Source organism: Castanea sativa, chromosome 8 (assembly GCF_040712315.1).
Source record: "Castanea sativa cultivar Marrone di Chiusa Pesio chromosome 8, ASM4071231v1".
In the NCBI taxonomy this organism is placed as follows: domain Eukaryota; kingdom Viridiplantae; phylum Streptophyta; class Magnoliopsida; order Fagales; family Fagaceae; genus Castanea; species Castanea sativa.
In genome coordinates this window covers 26,791,873-26,811,685 of record NC_134020.1, presented here as the reverse complement: position 1 = coordinate 26,811,685, position 19,813 = coordinate 26,791,873, and the positions used below count along the sequence as shown (strand labels likewise).

The following is a 19,813-nucleotide window of genomic DNA, read 5'->3' as shown; positions in this document are numbered from 1 at the left end:
TTCACATCTCCACCACTCATAACTCACAACCTGGCAAGTTGTGTAAAATGTTGTGGTACTAGTATTACTCATTTAAGAAACCTCCTAATGAAGACATTAGAGATATGAATAGGAGAGATTGTGATGTGTTGAATTGATTGGATATTGATTAAGTGTGTGTTAGTCCCATATTGGGCATATAGTGGGTTAATTTGGACTTTATTAACAACTACAACAAGTCTCAATTGTCATTTTGGAGTATAGCACAAATAGGGATGGCAATGGGGCGAGGTGATTTCAAAGGGTGGGGTCTTCGCTCTCGTCCCACATGGTTTTGTCTTACCCTATCCCCACCCCGCCTCTCATGACAGAGAAATTTTTTTTGCCCCATCCTCGCCCCTTGGGGCCCTGTGAAGTCCTGCCCTATCTCGTAAAACTTTACTTCTTGTTAATTTGCCCGCAACCATTATAATTGTTTTTAACAAAACCTGTTTCGTTAATAAAAATATACTTTGAAATTACAAATAAATTTATCCCATCAAATCAAACTAATTTTTAGCAAAAAATTAAACAATATTATTAAAACGTTTAACAAGACAATATCACAACAGAAACAAAAATCTCAAAGTACAAATCAATAATTTAATAGTATATAAATTTGTTTATAATAAAGACAAAAGAAAATGTTAAATTTGTACCTTATTTCCAACCTTACTAGAGAAAAAAAAGAGACAGAAAGCCTTATTGAGTAGAATAAAATAAGTTGATATGTTTTTTAAATAGTAGGGTTTTAGGATATGAAAAATTTACAATTTAGCCCTAATTAATGTGGGGCAAGGCGGGGTAGAGCGGGTTGGGTCTAAAAAGTTTAAACCCATTCCTGCCCCGCCCCGTGGTGCGAGGCTAAAATCTCGCTTCATCCTCGCTCCATCACCTTTGAGAGGTAGGAAAAACCCGCATGGGGCGAAGCGGGAAGGGGCGGGGCAAAATTGCCACCCCTAAGCACAAATGTTGTTAGCACTTTTTATTTAAGGATGTGATTGTGTGTGGTAGTCCCTAATCATTAATACGTAAAAATCATATGTGGTACATTATTATTAGAGGGTGTAAACATAAAATTTTACACCACATCCTTAATGAATTTAAACTCTACTTCTCTCTATTAAAAAAAAAAATCTTCTTTAATTTAAACATCCAAATAAAAGAATTTTTTTTTGAGAAAATAATAAAAGAAATTAAAATATCATCATCCATTCTATTCTTTCCATTCCCATTTATTTCATCATTTCCATTTCATTCTTTCCTTTTATCAAATAAAAAGGCGATAACACATGTAGTAACCTCATGCCATCCTGGCCTGTTTCTTTCGTTTTCATTATATATTAGTAGATTATTAGATTAGGTTAGCAATATTTATATTATGCATAAAAAATGGGGAAAATGGACATTAGCAGTACTTGTGCGGTTGACAATCAAGATAGATTGTAGTTTCTTTAACTTGGAATCAAAAGAGTCTAATTTACATTAATATATGCTGATCTCATTTAGTTGATTTGAATCAACTTCCCCTAGTTATACTCAAATGGAGAAGATGGGCAAGCAGTCTCACAATAGTATATTTATTAGAATTTTATTACATTAACGGATATGCAGTGGAAAATTTATTTCCTTGACACATGTGAAACGAAGGATCTAATACTTTCCTGGATTCTGGAGAAGGATCCGAACCTTTATTTTGACTCTTACTTTCCACTAAAGATGAGAAGAAGAGGACACTCTTTAAGAATTTTAATGAAATTACAACCATAATTAACAAAAATAGAAAGAAGTTCTGTAACTTCTAATGGTTTAGCAAAAGAGTACTTCAAGGCTTATTGAGTTACCTGTCAGCAGATACGAATGAGTTTCAGCTAAGGCAATTGCAGGCATGTTAAAGATTGCTTGGCAATGCAGCCTTTGAGGCAAACCATTTGTGGTGCACACAAAAGGAAAACATCATAAAATCCTCTGCAATACCTGTCATCCAATTTTTTTTTAAATAAATAAATAAATAAATAAATAAATAAATAAATAAATATATATATATATATATATATATATATATATATATATATATATATATATATATATATATATATATATATATATAAGGGCACTTTGAACCAGAAAGAGAAAGACACTGATGGGGGAATCCATATATTTTAATTGTGAAATGGGCAATGAGTTTACAGGGCCACGATTGTTCTGTTCTATGTTGTCAAAGAGTGAGATCATACTGCATATATGCTATGAAGTTAGTTACACACAGTATAAAGACAACAATCAAAGCAAAAATACGTAACAAGAGCAAAGTTAAAAAGGAAATTACATGATTAACACAATGACCAAGCATATGTGCTTCAGTATTCGAACTAGGCATGCAAAGACAAGCAGAGCCATTCTTTACAGTTAGAAGCCACCTGACCATGCAATGATATCAATTTAATAAGTAGTCCAATCTGCTTTTGCAGCAATAAACAATCAGCCTCAGAGGTAACTTCTATGTATAATAACAATTTTATAGCTATTTGTAAGCAAATGGGATACCTTTGTACCATGTACAATCCACTCCAGCTACTATTAGAAAAGTTACAAATTGCATAGCCTCCATTGGAAAACAATGAGATCAATCATCTTCATTTCTTTTAACCATATTGCATTTCCTCAATTTCATGATTTTTCTAAATACAACTAGGGGTCTGATCAAAGGGTGGACTAGGTATATCAAATGACAAATACAACTAAAATACATTCACATAATTAATTTACCAAATAAATTTTGAGGAAATCCTTTCTATTGGATACAAATATAAGAAATGAGATTTTCATGTTGTTTATTCAACAGCAGAACTCTAAGAAGTACTAGGTTATAGTAAGGTTAAGTTCCACAAGCTATAAATTATTATTGTAGTGCATAATCAAGCGAAGAAGGGATAAGAGGCTTACACAGAATTATGGCAATATAACCTCTTTGCAACAGTAGACAGTTTGGGCTAAAACAGCATCTTCATATCTTTGTCTTGACATTTCACATTTCCTTCAATATCCATGTCTGAATGAGTGCCTGAAGACTTGAATCATGTATCATTCTTGGCTTTAGAAATCATATTGTAGATAGAAATCGATGGTTTTAAACCTGACTCTATCATCGCTTTAAGTAGGACTTCAGCCTCAGTCCACTTCCCATCCTTGCAAAGAACTCCAATAGTTGAACTGTAGGTTGCCACGTTTGGAATTAGTCTACTTGCACCCATTTCTTTAAGCAACCCTAGTGCTCTGTAAGAGCTACCCTCCTTGCAGTACCCAAGAATCAACGTATTATATATCACATCATTTGGCTCTAAATGCTTCTCGCTCATTGATTTAAACAGCTTTAAGGCTTCCTTCATATTACCTTTCATGCATAACCCATGTATTAAGACACCGTATGTATGACCATCTGGAACCAAACCCGCCTTCTCCATGGAAGAGTATATCTGAAATGCTTTTTCCATGTCATCTGACCGAACAATGGCATCAATTAAAATAGTATATGTCACTTTAGAAGGTGAAATTCCTCTCTCCTCCATATCCCTAACCAAGTCAGCAGCTTGGACAAAATTTCCAGCTCTACAGAAACCTGCAATTAGAACATTGTATGTCACCAGTGTTGGAGATTGACCAAATAACTTCAAGTGATCAAATAAACTTGAAGCCTTGTCCAACTTTCCAACCTTACAAAACCCGTCTATCAGCATGTTGTATGTAATTAAATTTGGACTTATACCAACGCTTTTCATTTGATCCACCAACTTCTCAGCCTCCCAAACCCTCCTCTCTCGAGACAAACCACCAATCAATGTGTTGTACGTAACAACATTACAAACCACCCCTCTTTCACGCATTTCATCAAACAGTTCAAAAGCTTTACTTGTTCTTCCATCACTACAATATTCATTAATCAAACAATTGTAAGTATATAAATTAGGAAACACCCCATTGTGCTCCATTTCCTCATACAGCTCAAACCCATCCTTCTTTAGCCCTTTCTTGAAAAGCCCATTGATCAATACCGTGTAAGTGTATTGATTAGCAACCAAACCAAGCTCTCCCATTTTACAAAACAACTTCTTGGCCCGCTCAATATCTCCATTCTTACAACACCCATCAATCAAAGTAGTGTAAATGACAACATTTGGAGACCAACCCATCTCCTCCAACAGAACCAAAAGCTCAAACCCTCTATCCAAATCATTAGCCTCACAACAACCCTTTATCACAATCCCAAAACTATATACATCCATTTCAACCTTACCCTTTGTTTCATTGAACAGGCACCAAGCTTTCTCAAAGCAATTTGAATTGATAAGAAAACCCAAAAGATTATTGAAAGTGTTTGGTCCAGGCACGAGACCCTTATCAATCATCTGAGTGAAATAGAAGAGTGCTTGCTCTGTTAATTGACATTGGACATGGGCATTGATGATTGCTTCGTAAAGATGAACATGGGTTGAATCCAAACTCAGATTGGTTTGTGTCAAATAGTGGAGAAGAGATGAGGAAGTGAAGGTAGGAGAGGAGATTCGACTAGAGAGTACTTGTTGAATGAGAGACTGAACGTGTGGTAGCATTTTGGAGGAGAGGAGATGGTCTATGATGAAGGACAAGGATTGGTGAGAGTGTTGGAGGCCTTCAAGTGTTGAGGAGTTGAAGAGTGAGAGAGCTTTCAATGGCGGTCTTTTCACCATTTTTTGGATGAGGACCAGAGCGTGGTGCGTTTGCGACATTTTCCCGTTTGTTGTTTAAGGTGTTTGCGGTTGCACTAGGCTTTTTATACTTTGTGGGTGTCACCAGGAGACACCACTTGGTAAGGACTGACTCGTTCATGTCACAAAGTTTTTTACAATTTTTCTCATCCACATTTTTTTTTATATAAAAAATAAAAAATTGGAAATACCGAGAGTTGTCTCTGTAGACTCTTAACATAGAAAATTCAGATTGAAAATTTGAAATATCATTACTTGTAAATTGTAATTGAGCTACTTTTATTAACAACAATCACAAAATAGTACTTCAATCGCTTTTTTTTTTAATATGATCCTAATAATGATACTGTAAGTGCACAATTGCACCTGGACCCAAGAACAGTTATGGGCTCAGGCCCAATGAGCCTTAAACAATACGATTTGTAGAGTGTGGGCTTGGAACTTAGGTTAGAAATGGATGGGACTTAAATGACAAACCAAAGACTGCCAACACTTGGAAACAACAAGGGATATTGTAAATAGGCTTCCTCGGACGTAAGCCGAGAGCTGTTCTTATATTATATCTCTCTCTTTGTCTTTTTTCTTTTTAGGTTACAAAAAGTTCTGTCCCCTTTTCTGTCTTAAATTGCTCTTTAAATACTACTCTTTTGAATGCTCTGTACACGTGTTACCTCATCTCCCCCTTAAACTAGATATTTCTCTTCTCAGTGCCTTTGAATAGTGACCAGAAGTTTCTCTTCCACTGTTCAGATGTCACTTCCCCATCAATGCGGCCAAGGTGGTAGATGCAGGGTCTTTAATGTGGAGGTAGCAGCCTTTATCTTTGACTTTTCTTCAATACCGGTGCTTCTGGGGCGTTCTAAGGTTCACCCCTTTTTAACCATTGGTCTTGACCGTGTCATATCCCAACCTTTACTATGAAATCCCGAGTTCTTCAACATTTATCCGAGGATAAGGTCACCCTCGGCTGGATCTTCGGATCCTCGGCGCATGGGCCGACCCATAGTACTAACAATTTCTAAACCCAGGATCAGGTCGGCCTTCCTTAACACGGCCCACAAGGCCCACGTTCCCATCAGGATCTTTTTGCCCCCCACAGATACTACTTTTACCATATAAAAAAAAATGATACTACTTTTATTAACAATAATTACAAAACATCACTTCAATGGTTTTTAAAAAGATTGTCAAAAACAATTATGAAAACAACTTTATTATGGATATAATGTTTTTCACAAATTGCATTTTCGAGAAAAAGAAAATAAAAAACGAGTAGATTATGACATTAGACTCATTCTTGTGAAAAATGTTTAAATAGCTATCAATTTTATTACAAAAAGTTTACAAATTAAGGTTGCAATGAATGTGATTAATGGAACTTCAACAATTTAATAAATAAATATTTGAATTACAATTCAATAATGAATGACACATTAATTTTTGAGGTTTGTACAATAACATTTGTAGTAATTTATTATCACTCAATTTTATAACTTTAGATTTATTTGTGTTGGGATGTAAAGATGCCACACCATCTACACCATCAGATGAATATGTTCTAAATCATAAAATAAACTATTACTCCCCCTTGCTGGGTCCATGACTTGTAGTAAAGTAAATGAATCAAGTCAAGGCCGAGTACTAGGTTCTGAAACTTAATTTTTAATTCATATATTTTATCATTAAATTCAAGTTTAAGTCGAGCTTGTTTTGAAAATTCGACAAACCAAGTTGGGCTTATTCACGAACTTTATTAAGTTAGTTAAGTACAGTGACCTCTAAGTAATATAACATATTTACACTTAAAGCTTAACTGGGTAACTAATCAATGTTCAAAGATTGAGGTTGAATTTGATTTGGTTGGTTAATGAACAAGTTTAAATTAACATCGCCATGAGCTGAACTCAGTCAATATCAGGGCTTCTTATATGAATGATTTATATATTCACACTCAAGCCACTTAGATATCGAAAAGTATTTTATGTGCCTGTTCTATAGAGTAGGCTTCTCACAAACCTGTGGACAACAGAGATGCGGAATCCACATATTTGTAAGAGGCTTGCTTCATGGAGAAGGTATAGAAGATTTTTTTTTCTTGCTTGCTTTGTGGAGAAGGTATAGAAGATTCTTTCTTCGTATGTAGGTATCGGAAAATCTACCATCAATGCTCTAGGTGGCTGGCCTATTTTTCTAAAAAAGTCCCCCACAAGCAGGCTCACAAAAGAAGAGCTCCACTTAAGAAGAATCTGGACATAAAGGATCCTCTAACAATCCCATTTTGAAGATCATGCTAAGCCTCTAAATCATGACCATACCAAACTTTCTGCAAAAACTTGAGGAAATTGCGATCGAGATTTGAAGAGACCAGTCAAGCTCTTCAATAACCCTACAATTGAAAACCCATGAATTGTCCTTCAAATAGCCCTCCTTGGTCTTATTCCTGATAGAATCTAAAAGAAGCTAACTGTTGTATCCGCATTTATTATCATCCCTTGCTAACGACTGCCTAACACATTAAAGGTTGAATGACTTGTTTGGATCATATGGGAGGGACAAAACCATGCTCTAATCCGACTCCTCACCCTGATAAAAGGGGGAGGGATGGGATAGGAACCCCACACTCAATCCTCTCCCCTCCTCCCCCCCGCGGGTTCTTCATCCACTATAAATACCCCCATATTGTAGTCTAAAAGGGGAGGGTGTGGGCTATAGTTTTAGCACATAATTATCAAGCAAAGAGATAGATCAACATAGTTTTAAGCATTTTAAATCCAACTTTAAGTGAGGATTGTAATCTAATGCATTCAAATTGTGTTGTATTGAGTAAATTTTTAGTTTTTTATCCACTAAAGATTCAATAATGAATAATAATCTACAATGCAAGTTGAAAGCCACCTGTAGATCCCATAAGACCATATTTTCAATGGCTTTAATAATAAAGCACACCCATTTTTAGCTTGTAATTTCACTCTCACTTTTGACTTACCATCTATTCTATTATTAAAGAAAGGATGACATTGGTCGAGGGCTCTCAATTGGAGATGAGATTGAACAAGATTCAAGCTAAGAATAATCCTTAATTCACTATATGCAATCACCTCAAATAAAATTCCCTATGCAACTAATACAAAATTCATGTGCACAATCATCCCAATTGAGTTTGAAACACCTTTATTAGGCAGCTTTTAACTTGAATAAGAAGCTTCAAAATCTTTCTTAAAACTTGAAACATGAAGAGTATGATTGATTTTTTTTTTCCCCTAACCCTTATAAGAAGATTATGATTGATTTCAAGGTGTTGAAAGTTTAAACGATACTCTTCATTGTGATTCTATTCGTTCCTTCCACCTTTGTATGAAAGTTTCAAGTGTGAAAGCTTGAAAGGAAAAGTCTGGGCCAAAAAGTTGGTTTGAAAATGTCACAGATTCCTTGACAAATTTTACACCCGTTATGGAAGATGAATTCACACATGTAAGTGAGGAATCTAAAAGGAGGGAATAAATATGTCCTATGAAAATTTGGTGAGGTATCATGTCCATTGTTGTGCTTCTCTAATTTAAAATATAAGTTAGCATAAAGATGTTTTAGATTATGATTTCAATTTAATCTTTTATTATTTGTGCAATGCCACCTAGTTCTCAGCAATTGGATGAAGTCAATAATTAAGCGGTGATAGCTCCACCATTCCAGCCCCCAGTTTTGTATGAAGCTGCAAATTCTCTACTTACAATATGGATTTATCATTTAAACTTTTGATTATGCCTTATTTTGAATAGAAACTCTTTAATTAATCGAATGCGTCTTATTATAAACAATAGTAACTAACAATGGTTTTCGGGTGGGTCGGGTCCATTGCTTAGTCCTAACTACAAGGAAAGTCACATCCTTAGTGATCTGTTAAGGGTAATCTCTAACTGTCACAAGTAGAGTAATGGTCCCGATGGGGTATACCTTCATACCTCTGAACCCAACGAGTGGTGCATTAGTCGGTATGAGCCATTCTTTCTCGATTCTCATTTGCTGGAATGTTGGGTAGTATAGGATATCAATCAAGCTTCCATTAACGACTAGGACCCGATGTGTGTTGTAGTCTCCCATCCTTATGCTAACTATGAGAGCATCATCATGAGGGTGGTGGAGACGTCGGGCATCTTCCCCTGAAAATCCGATTATGGGGTTATCCACCCGCACCATCTTTAGAGCAAATCCCATTAGCTGGACATTCTGAACGATCTTGAGATAGGTTTTTCGCGCCTTCCTGGTCGAGCTAGTTGTTGTGGTGCCCCCTACTATCGTCCTAATGTCCCTTTAGGGCGGCCTGGGGTGCTCGCCATTCCTCCTACCAGCTTGCTGCTCTTGTGGTGGGTCATTATCTGTTCTGTCTTTGCTGAGAATCATTGTAGCTTTCCCTATCTAATGAGTGCCTCGATTTGCTGCTTAGGTCATAACATTCACATTTAGATGTGTCATGGCCATGATCACGATGAAAACAACAATACTTGTCTTTGGACCTCTTGCTAGGATCTCCTTTTAACTTGTCTGGACACGTCAAGGTCGTATCGTCCTTGATTTGCATCAAGACCTGACTGATTAGGGCAGTTAACAGGGTGAAATTCGAGAACCTTTCAGTGGGCGACTTGGAGCGCCTATCCTCCCGTCGGTCTTTGGTTCTAGTAGTCTTCCATCCTCTTTTCTGCTGCGTATCTTCTTGCCAATCCCTCTTCTTTGGCCTTTCCTCTCGAGCCAGTAGTACATCTTTTGTGTTCATGTACTTAGTGGCTTGGTAAAGCACGTCCGACATGGTCTTTGGGTCGTTTTTATATAAGGAGAAAAAAAAAATTCCCCTTTCGTAAGCCATTAGTGAAAGTAGCAACTAGTATCTTGTCATCGGCTTCATCTATCAAAAGGGCTTCTTTGTTGAACCGTGTTATGTAGGACCTCAGCGTCTCGTCCTCCTGCTGCTTGATGCTTATTAGGCACGTAGTGAACTTTTTGTATTGGTGCCCCCCAATGAAGTGTGATGCAAATTGTGCGCTTAGCTCTTTGAAAGTGCTGATGGAGTTAGGCGACAATCTTCTAAACCATACCCTTGCGGGACCTTTCAGCGTAGTTGGGAATATTCAGCATATCATCTCATTCGGGACCCCTTGTAAGTGCATAAGGGTTTTGAATGATTCCAAGTGATCCAAGGGATCCTTAGACCCGTCATAGGGATCTATTTGCGACATCCGGAACTTCACAGGGAGGGGGAAGGAAGTGACGGGCGTTGTGAAGGGCGAATCCGTCCAGTGGACCAGTTTGTCGAGGTCATTCGACACTCATCCTTTGAGGGCATTCATCATGAAGTCCATCCTCTCCTTCATCATCTGCATCTTTGTGACCATGTGTGGCAGTGTTGTATCTGTGATAGATGGTCGATTGGTGTCTTGTCGTTCAAGTCTACTCAAGGCGCTGCTGCCTTCTGTTCTTTCTCTATTCCGCCTATTGGTGGTGTGCTGGAGACTATCACCTTCCTGTTCCTCTTCCTGATTATGGGGTCCAGCGTCCCTTTGGCGTAGCTGTTCTTCTAGGTCATGGTTTTGCTTAGTGAGGCGTTCCACTACCGCAACTAAAGTCTGCACCTGCTTTCGAGGACAGCGGCGCGTGGTTCAATTTCTTTATTGTTGTGGTTGCCATTGAGCGTGTTACTACCATACAAATCTTTTTTTGAGAGGTGGCAATTTGGCTTTTATTGCAGTTTTTCCCATAGATGGAGTCAACTGATGATGTTGAAAATCGTTAGTGAGCCGAATGGTCCTTACGTACCCTTGATGAAACCTGTGAAATACAAACAAAGAGAAAACCTTGCAGAGAGTACTGGTGTGGTACCGGCCAAAGACCTTTTGAAGGTTAAGTTAGATAAAGAGTTTTTCTATCACTCTAGAGTATCAAAGTTAGGGTATATTATGCGTACCTTGATTTATGAGGGTTTTAGAGTTTTTATAGTAGTATAGAACTGATCTTTATTTCTTGATGGAGAAGGTATTTCCTTGTAGAGAAGATCCTCATTAATACTCGTATTTTGTGGGATTCTTTTCTTGTAGGGATTCCTCTGACTATGGTTGGGCGTAGAATGCAAGTCATATCCATATTAGGCTCCTTGGAGACCACGTAGGTGCCACTTGGCTTTCAACAAACTGTCTCCCTTAGATCCGTCCACTCTAAAGAGTCCATCTGTCTCTCTGCCTTTTCGTCCAGGTTATGAGTCCGTCTACCAATTCTTTGATTGTTTGACCGACCAGACCATCTCTTTTGACGACCCTGTCGCTTATGTTTGACTTCGTTAATTGGATCTATCTGCTTTGGGATTTATCCCTATCAAAAACTTTTTTTTTTAAAGAACTCAAGTTTTTGGAACTCGAGTTATACAGCAAACTCAAGTTTCAAAAATGTAATAAACTGCTAAATATTTCACAAATAACAATAAATGCACACATATTTTTTTCAAATAGTAATATTTGGCCATTTGCGTACTGCCTACGACTACATGTGTAATCCTTAATTCAAGTTAAGAATAATCCTTAATTCACTATATGCAATTCCTTCAAATAAAATTCCCTATTCAACTAATACAAAATTCACTGTGCAAAACATCCCATTTGAGTTTGAAACACCTTAAGGCAGCTTAAACTTGAATAAGAAGACTCAAAATCTTTCTTAAAACTCGAAACATGAAGATTATGATTGAATTTTTTTGTCTAAACCTTAAAAGAAGATTATGGTAATGTTTGGATAAAAATTATTGCGTTCACGTTTAAGTCAAGACACATTTCAGCCCTTTTTTTTTTTCCTCTGCACGCGTTGCAGGTTAGGGGACAAAGTTAATGTTCACGCACTGTTCAAATACTGTTCAACCACTTTTTCATTAAAAATGGGTCCGATAGTACTATTCACACATTTAAAAATTATTTTGCTACAATATTTTCAATTTTCAGTTTTCAGCTGTATCCAAACGGACCCTATGATTGATTTCAAGGTGTTGAAAGTTTAAATCTGGGCCAAAAAGTTGGTTTGAAAATGTCACAGATTCATTGACAAATTTTACACCCGTTATGGAAGTTGAATTCACACGTAAGTGAGGAATCTAAAAGGAGGGAATAACTATGTTCTATGAAAATTTGGTGAGACATCATGTCCATTGTTGTGCTTTTCTGATTTAAAATATAAGTTAACATAAGGTTTGCCGGACAGCAAGCCTCACTTTCTTATCTTTACTCATTAAATATAAAAGATGTTTTAGATTATGATTTCAATATAATCTTTTATTATTTGGGCAATGCCACCTTGTTCTTTGTAATTGGATGAAGTTAATAATTAAGCGGTGATAGCTCCACCATTCCAGCCCCCAGTTTTGTATGAAGCTGCAAATTATCTATTTACAATATGGATTTATCATTTAAACTTTTGATTATGCCTAATTTTGAATAGAAATTCAAGTCCCGTTTAGTACGTGTGTTTAAACAATAGTTTTCAAGTTTAAAAAGTTTTTTAAAAAATATGTGTGGGTAAAATAGAGTGTAAAAATACGTGTAATCTTATTTAAAAACTGAAAATTGTTGTTTGAAATCATGTACTAAACACCCTCTCAGCTTATTTAAAAACTGAAAATTGTTGTTTGAAATCATGTACTAAACACCCTCTCAGCTTTGGATTTTTTTCCCCTCATGAAATTGATAACTCTTTAATTAATCGAATGCTTCTTATTATAAACAATAGTAACTAATAATGGTTTTCTTCAATCCTACGCTTGCCACCCAAAGTAGTAATCAAAAAGAATTCTAAGCTTGCACCCTTCTTCTAATTATAGAATAAATGGGAACTCATCGATAAAGGTTTGCTAAAATCTATGCTTGGCTGTGATTCGTGTCAAGTTCTCTGTTTGGTCTATTGACGTTTATTTGATCAAAATGATGAAATATTACTGTTTTTGAAAATATTTTACAATTTATCATTATTTTTGAAATATATCTCTATTACTAATTAAGAACTCGAGTTTTTCGAAGGTACTGAATTCTATGGATTTGAAATTTTTTTATAGAACTCGATAAACTTGAGTTCTATAAAAAATAACGCTTCAAATTTGAAGTGTATATCCATCCATTTTTTTTTTTAAACAGTTAGAGCATCCACATTTGTTCTTGTAAACTCTTCTACAATAAAAAAAACTACAAATTTTACACATTTTGAGCAAAAAAACACCCACATCAGTGGGTGTAAAAATATGCAAATTCATAAACGAGCTACAGTAATCGTGTAAATATACATAGTTACTGTAGCTCGTTTATACATTATAAAAATAATTTCCGTTTGATCCTTTTCCTCTCTCTCTTCTCCATGCTCAACAAACCTAGTAACTGCTCATCTTCCTCTTTTTCCTCAGATGCACACAAACACATCTATACAGATAAATCTACATAGACAAATCAACAGGGATACACTTGCTCAAAAAAAAAAAAACACACACACTCACACACACAAAGACAGATCGGAGCTCGGCGCTCGTGGATCGTGGATCGGAGCTCGGCGCTCGTGGCTCGTGGATCGGAGCTCAGAGCTCGTAGGTCTTGCCTGTGGATCGTGGATCGGAGCTTGAGAGAGTTGATCGAGAGGGAGAGTGAGAGAGATGGGTATAGGGAGAGTTGATCGAGAGGGAGAGTGAGGGTTGATGAGAGTGAGAAAGATGGGTAAAGAGAGAACAAATCAGAAATGGGTAGAGAAAGTGAGAGAGCGTGTGTATATACCGGCTTAGGGCAAAACTTAGATACAGTACCTTAGGTGCAGTAACTTAGGTTCTCTTTCTAAAACTTTGACACGTTGCAATTTAATAATGAAGGCTAAACGGCGTTAATCACAAAATAAAATAAAAAAACTCTATTCCCCTGAAATCAAAGAAACGCAGAATGCCAAAGGTCTTTTCAGCCCACCATGGACGGCTTTTCAAGCTCTTCTCTCTACAAACCAAATCACCACAACTGAGCAATGGCAGCACTAGATTCAGAGAAAGGAAGATCCAAAGCCCACATGCATAAGGAGGATCCAAAGCCCACAAAGGAAGAGAGTTGATTTCTTTAACCTTCCCTGTCCCATACCCTTTGAAGAAATCCACTGCGAAAGCTTCAGTTTGTACTCTCTACCCATCAAAGTTTTCAACTTTTTTCAATAATGCATTATGGGTCTTAGTTTAATCTTACTATTTTCATTTTTTTTTCCTCCTCATTATTATTCACGGATTTGTTCTATTTTGGGTCTGTGCTAATAGAGAAGCTTGAGGGAGCTAACCATGGCAGATCAGCTGCTCTTTCATTCTCTCATCTTGATCTATCTCCACTTCATTCTCTCTCTCTAATCCTCTTAGATCCTGTAATCTCTCTCTTTGATCTATCTTTTCTATGCTAAATTTTCTTTCAATAATTTAATGGGTCTACCGTCTATGTTTAGGTTTCAATAATTCAATGGGTTTATGCTGGGTCCTGTGCAAATTGGATTGTGCTTTAGATGAATTTTCTAACTGGGGATGGTTAGTCTCTAACACCGTTTAATGAAAATGTTAATAAGACACGTGTCAAAGTTTTAAAAAAAAAACCGAAGGTACTGTACCTCAGTTTTGCCCTACCGGCTTAATATTTGACTACTTTAGCCATCTAATCTTCAGTACCGCCTACGGCTACGCGTGCATTCCTTTGTTTAGTTTGCATCTAAGTTGGTCCTGGTTTTGAGCTTGTTTGGTAGCCCTATACACTGATATATCTTTTTCTGAATATTGTGTGGTTGTTTATCTTCTGAGGGTAAAAACCAAAAAAAAGGTTAAAAGCCTCGTCGGTATAAGTATAACACGTCCTTCCCCATTTCAGAAACGCTGATCACTCCTGCTTCACGCAAAGTACTACTCAACCACACCCATCTCCAGTCCACTTCCTCTTCCACTTTCACACGTTTGTCAAAAGCCGGAGTACAATCCTATATACTTTCCTGTATTCCAAGCGCGTCTCTACCCACATACCCCTACATCAAGCGCGTGCACCTCACCTACAACTAAGATTTAAACCCTCCACACCTCATTTTAATTTCTAAACTTTACCAATTACACCTCCACCTTACTCCATCTCTGTCTCTCAGCTCAGCTATGGCAAAGTTTCCAAAATCACAACCCAAACTTGTCCCACTTCTCCTCCTCTTCTTGTTCTCACTGCGCCACTCCTCCGCCGCTTACTCCATCGGCGTCAACTATGGCACCGTCGCCAATAACCTCCCACCACCTTCCCAAGTGGCCAACTTCCTCAAAACCCAAACCACCATCGACCGCGTGAAGATCTTCGACGCCAACCCTGACATCCTCAAAGCCTTTGCCAACACCAACATCTCTCTCACCGTCACCGTCGGAAACGGCGACATCCCAGCCCTTGCCAAACTCCCCGCCGCCCAGTCCTGGGTGGCCAATAATATCCTCCCATTTCACCCTCAAACCAAAATCAACATCATCGCTGTTGGTAACGAAATCCTCGCCACATCAGATAAGAGCTTAATCGCTCACCTTTTGCCTGCCATGAAAGCTTTGAAGTCAGCCTTGGACTTAGCAAAAGTGACTGATATTCATGTCTCCTCGCCACACTCGCTTGGGATTTTGTCATCTTCGGAGCCACCGAGTTCGGGTCGGTTCAGACGCGGGTACGACAAGCTTATATTCGCTCCGATTCTCGATTTCCACAGGCAAACCAAATCACCCTTCTTGGTCAACCCGTACCCGTTCTTCGGCTTCACAGCACGGACTTTAAACTACGCCCTGTTCAAACCAAACGGTGGCGTTTTCGACAACGTCACGGGTTTGAACTACACCAACATGTTCGATGCGCAGCTTGACGCTGTTTACTCGGCCATGAAGAAGGTTGGATATGGTGACGTAGACATTGTTGTTGCTGAAACCGGGTGGCCCTCTGTTGGTGACCCGACCCAACCCGATGTGAACTTGGCCAACGCGTTGTCTTATAATGGGAACCTCGTGAAACACGTGAATTCAGGGAAAGGAACTCCGTTAATGCCAAACAGGACCTTCCCGACTTACATTTTCGCTTTGTTCAACGAAAACCTTAAACCGACCACCTCGGAGCAGAATTACGGGCTGTTCAAGCCGGATTTGACTCCGGTTTACGACGTGGACATTTTAAGGAATAAGCAGGTAACCTTGTTTAATTATTAATTATTAAATAATTAATATTCTTTTCTTTGCCTCTCATAACAATAATTAATATATTCTTCGGACATTTTGGGATTCATTAGTATTTTTTAATTTAATTCCATTGTTATTGTCTTTTAGAAGTCTTTAAAAGCTGCCCTTTCACCTTACCCGGTAAGTCATTGAGTCAGATTGAGATTCGCAAAGCATCAAGGGTTAGCAATTTAGAAGATATATATTGAAAAGTATGGGCACATTTATCGAATACTAGCTGTTTGTCTATAAAGACGGTGCGGTGCGGTCCTTACTTTTTCATTTGACTAGGCTAACTTTTAACCTAATCACACTGTGCCATGTGGCCAAAGATCACTATTACACGTTTCTTTATAATTATTTTTCTGATCTCTGACGACTGCTGTTGGCTTTTCCGTAAGTGTATAGACATCTTTTGTGGAAAACAGGATGTACTCAGCTTTACATTCCAGCTATTGACCAAACTAGCCGTAATTGGTTTCATATTTAATCTTTACTATGCTAAAATGTGATATTTTTGAAGGGGTATTTCGGTCACAGAAGTTGTTTCTGACACCCCCTTAGATTTAATCAATCGCAAAACACATGGGGGCATTGGGGCTATCATCATAATTTAATGCTAATGGATCTTGGAACTAAATACAGTAATTTAATCGTGAGCGTCAATTGGTCAATGTGTTCAGGCATTGGGTCCCAGTGCTACACCTACTAATGCAAGGGGGCCATCACCATCAGGTGGTGTTCCGGAGGGGAATACTACTACATCAACATCAACATGGTGTGTGCCCAAATCAGACGCTAGTGATGAGGCGCTCCAAGCGAACATAGACTACGTGTGCAGCACAGCAGTGGACTGTAAGCCAATACAAGATGGTGGGCCCTGCTTTAATCCCAACACTGTGAGATCACACGCTTCCTACGCTATGAATGCTTACTATCAAACCTCTGGTCGCCACCAATTCGACTGTGATTTCAACAACACTGGTGTTATCTCCTACACTAACCCCAGTAAGTTTTTACTCTACACCTACCCCTTCAAATAATTTGTGGAATTAAAGAGTAATAACACATGTTTGAATCTAATTGAGCCTCTTAAAACTGCAATCATGGATGTATTTAATTGAATTTAATCGAGGCTCTGAAAAGTGCAGGATCCTAAGTAGCCGTAGCTAGGTTATGGACATATTTTAAAGGTACAAAATACATATCAATGGTTAATAAAATTAAAAAAAAAAAATCAGATAATTAAAAGTTAACACATCAAATTTATAAGTTGACAAAAATTGAATTCCTTGAAAAGCTAATGTTGTGTTTGGGTGGGCAGGTTATGAAGCTTGTACGTACAGTTTCCAACAGAAAAAGTTGGAGAGCTCGTTTGCGGGAGGCTCGTTGAAATGTTGTTCCGTGGTAAAAATATTTGTTGTATTAGCTTGCTATATGATACTACACCCTTTTGCTTTCTAATTTACCGGTTTTTCATTATTAATTTTTTTTTTTGAGAGAGTTTCAAATTTATAGCGTTCGCTCTTGATGATAGTTCTTTATTATCGATAAATGTTCTCTTGTACAACTAGCAGAGACTTTATTAGTTGAGCTAACTGTAACTCACGATTTTTCATTATTGTAATGTGCGATAAATGATAAATTTGTTTGGGGCGTGGGGTAGGTAAGGTTAGCCTTTTTGGGTTCCAACGGTTGGGCGCCTGGGAGAATTAAATTATTGTACCAATTATGTTGTTTAGAATTTATTTAATATAGAATTTATTTTACTGAAACTAAAAACTGAAAATAATGTTGTAAAATAATTTTTAAACATTTAAAAATTATTTTAAACGTGTAAATAGTGCTGCAGAATTTATTTTTATTTTTAATAAAAAAAGTAGCTAAAAAATGAAAATTGTGAGATCTGTGAACAGTATACAGTGCATTATGAAAAAGTCAAATGTTGCGGCAAAAAAAAAAAAAAAGAAAAAAAAAGAAAACGCAACATTGAAAACGAGACCTAAAAGAATCTCTCAGTCTCTCAAAAGATCCTATGTATGGTAAATATTTTGTATAAAAATCTTGCATTGAATGTCTTTTCTTTTTCATTTTTTTTAGAGGATAAAACACAATTTTTGTCACAATTTATCTAAGTGGCAAATTATATGGTGTGGAGTCGTGGTCCTAGCATTTTTCTTCTTTTTATATCTCCTTTACTTTGTCTGCCACTTTAAAGTTTAAACGGTACCGAAAGTGAACGTTGGATCTTATAAAAAAGAAGTAGAAAAAAAAGTTTACGTTGGAGAGGCGATGGACTATGCACTTAATTAGATGGAAAGTCAAGGTTGGGAAGGCCTTTTTCATTTCGTTATATATAAGAAGCTAATCTCAAATTCAAATTTTGTTGTTTTGTTGTTTTGCCCTGAGCTCCTAACGACAAGTGGATTAAACTAAAGACAAGCAATAGCAGTAGCTGCAAAACTACAAAAGAGCCAAGCCAGCCAGCAAGGCGAAGCACAACCCACGGTCCCACATACTACATTATTTTGCACTTACGCTAGGCCTGCATGTGCGCTACAACGTTACTAACATATTTTTCCCTTCATTATTTTTGGCCGAATACTCATATTTGGCAAAATAGGCTCACGGGATTTGCATTGTTGAGTTGATCAATAACCGTGCCCGGCCTTAGCTCAGTGAATTGGAGTCTAAACTCTGAATTGACCCAAACTTTGACTTAACTAATAACTTAATCTGATTGCTCTTACATTAAAAAACAAAATGACAACCACTTAGTGAAACTAGAATATAATACCTCAATTTCTACCTTGTTCTTGCAAGAAGTGCCAATCGAATTAGCTAGAATTCATTGGCTTGCCATACGAAACTTTAATTATTAAAGAGTTGGGGAAAACTGAATGTTTGATTGCATAACCTGAGTCAGTAATTGCTCAGTGATACCTGCTTTGCTAGGCAAGTATAGCGTTGATGAGCGCATAGTACTACTAAACTTTTCAATATTACATTGAGTAATTGCTTTGTTGAAAATTGATCCAAATTCGTAATTAGATTTTGATTTGGGTTTCCATAGCATGGAAGGAAAGGATTTTCTTGGTGTGGAAAACAAAGAATCCCCATAATATGGAAGAAAAAAAAGGTTTTGTTTTGGTTTTTTTTAAATAAAAAAAAAAAATTATTTCGTTGAAGTAGTAATTGGTTATTCCTTGTCTATTAAGGAATAGAACTAAAGCCTTATAAATAGACATTGTTGCAAAGGATTTTGGTGGTTTTTGCCCAAGGATCTTCTCACATGGGGAGAGGAAAAGACTCTTAGAAAAACTTGTAGTGGGTTTCTTTAAAGAATAATTTGGTAGATTTTTGGAGTTAAAAGACTACTTGTGGTTGTTTGCTTTGTAGGTGTATTGGGGTTTTGAGAGTGTGAGTTTATGCATGTGATAGTCTGAAAGACTATATATTAAATTGTAAGTAATAAAGTACCAGGATCTTCTCACATGAGAATCCTTGGTGGCTTTTGCCCAAGGATCTTTCCACATGGGGAGAAGAGAAGACTCTTAGAAAAACCTATAGTGAGTTTCTTTAAAAAGTAATTTGGTAGATTTTTGGAGTTAAAAGATTATCTGTGGTTGTTTGCTTTGTAGGTGTATTGGGGTTTTGAGAGTGTGAGTTTATGCATGTGAAAGTCTGAAAGGCTATATATTAAACTGTAAGTAATAAAGTTCAAGGATCTTCCCACGTGAAAATCCTTGGTGGCTTTTGCCCAAGGATCTTTCCACATGGGGAGAGGAGAAGCCTTTTAGAAAAACCT

General features: G+C 37.2%; 2 protein-coding genes across 5 annotated transcripts; one reads left to right on the top strand and one right to left on the bottom strand.

Annotated features, from left to right (window-relative positions):
* Positions 1 to 1,438: 1,438 nt before the first annotated feature.
* On the bottom strand, positions 1,439 to 4,784 carry LOC142607204 (uncharacterized). 3 transcript variants are annotated; one of them, XM_075778629.1, is made up of 3 exons: positions 2,965 to 4,784; positions 2,348 to 2,438; positions 1,439 to 1,995 (listed from the first exon to the last, which is right to left on the bottom strand). In XM_075778629.1, the coding sequence occupies exon 1, from the start codon at positions 4,782 to 4,784 to the stop codon at positions 3,096 to 3,098; it is 1,689 nt and encodes a 562-aa protein (XP_075634744.1). In that variant the 3' UTR covers positions 1,439 to 1,995; positions 2,348 to 2,438; positions 2,965 to 3,095. The 3 variants fall into 3 exon arrangements, with proteins under 3 accessions (XP_075634744.1, XP_075634745.1, XP_075634743.1); XM_075778630.1 differs by lacking the exon at positions 2,348 to 2,438; XM_075778628.1 differs by lacking the exon at positions 1,439 to 1,995 and having other exon boundaries at positions 2,136 to 2,438.
* Positions 4,785 to 14,663: 9,879 nt separating this feature from the next.
* Positions 14,664 to 17,487, top strand: LOC142607814 (glucan endo-1,3-beta-glucosidase). 2 transcript variants are annotated; one of them, XM_075779449.1, is made up of 4 exons: positions 14,664 to 15,975; positions 16,689 to 17,013; positions 17,157 to 17,198; positions 17,330 to 17,487. In XM_075779449.1, the coding sequence occupies exons 1-3, from the start codon at positions 14,926 to 14,928 to the stop codon at positions 17,162 to 17,164; spliced, it is 1,383 nt and encodes a 460-aa protein (XP_075635564.1). In that variant the 5' UTR covers positions 14,664 to 14,925; the 3' UTR covers positions 17,165 to 17,198; positions 17,330 to 17,487. The 2 variants fall into 2 exon arrangements, with proteins under 2 accessions (XP_075635564.1, XP_075635563.1); XM_075779448.1 differs by lacking the exon at positions 17,157 to 17,198.
* Positions 17,488 to 19,813: the final 2,326 nt, after the last annotated feature.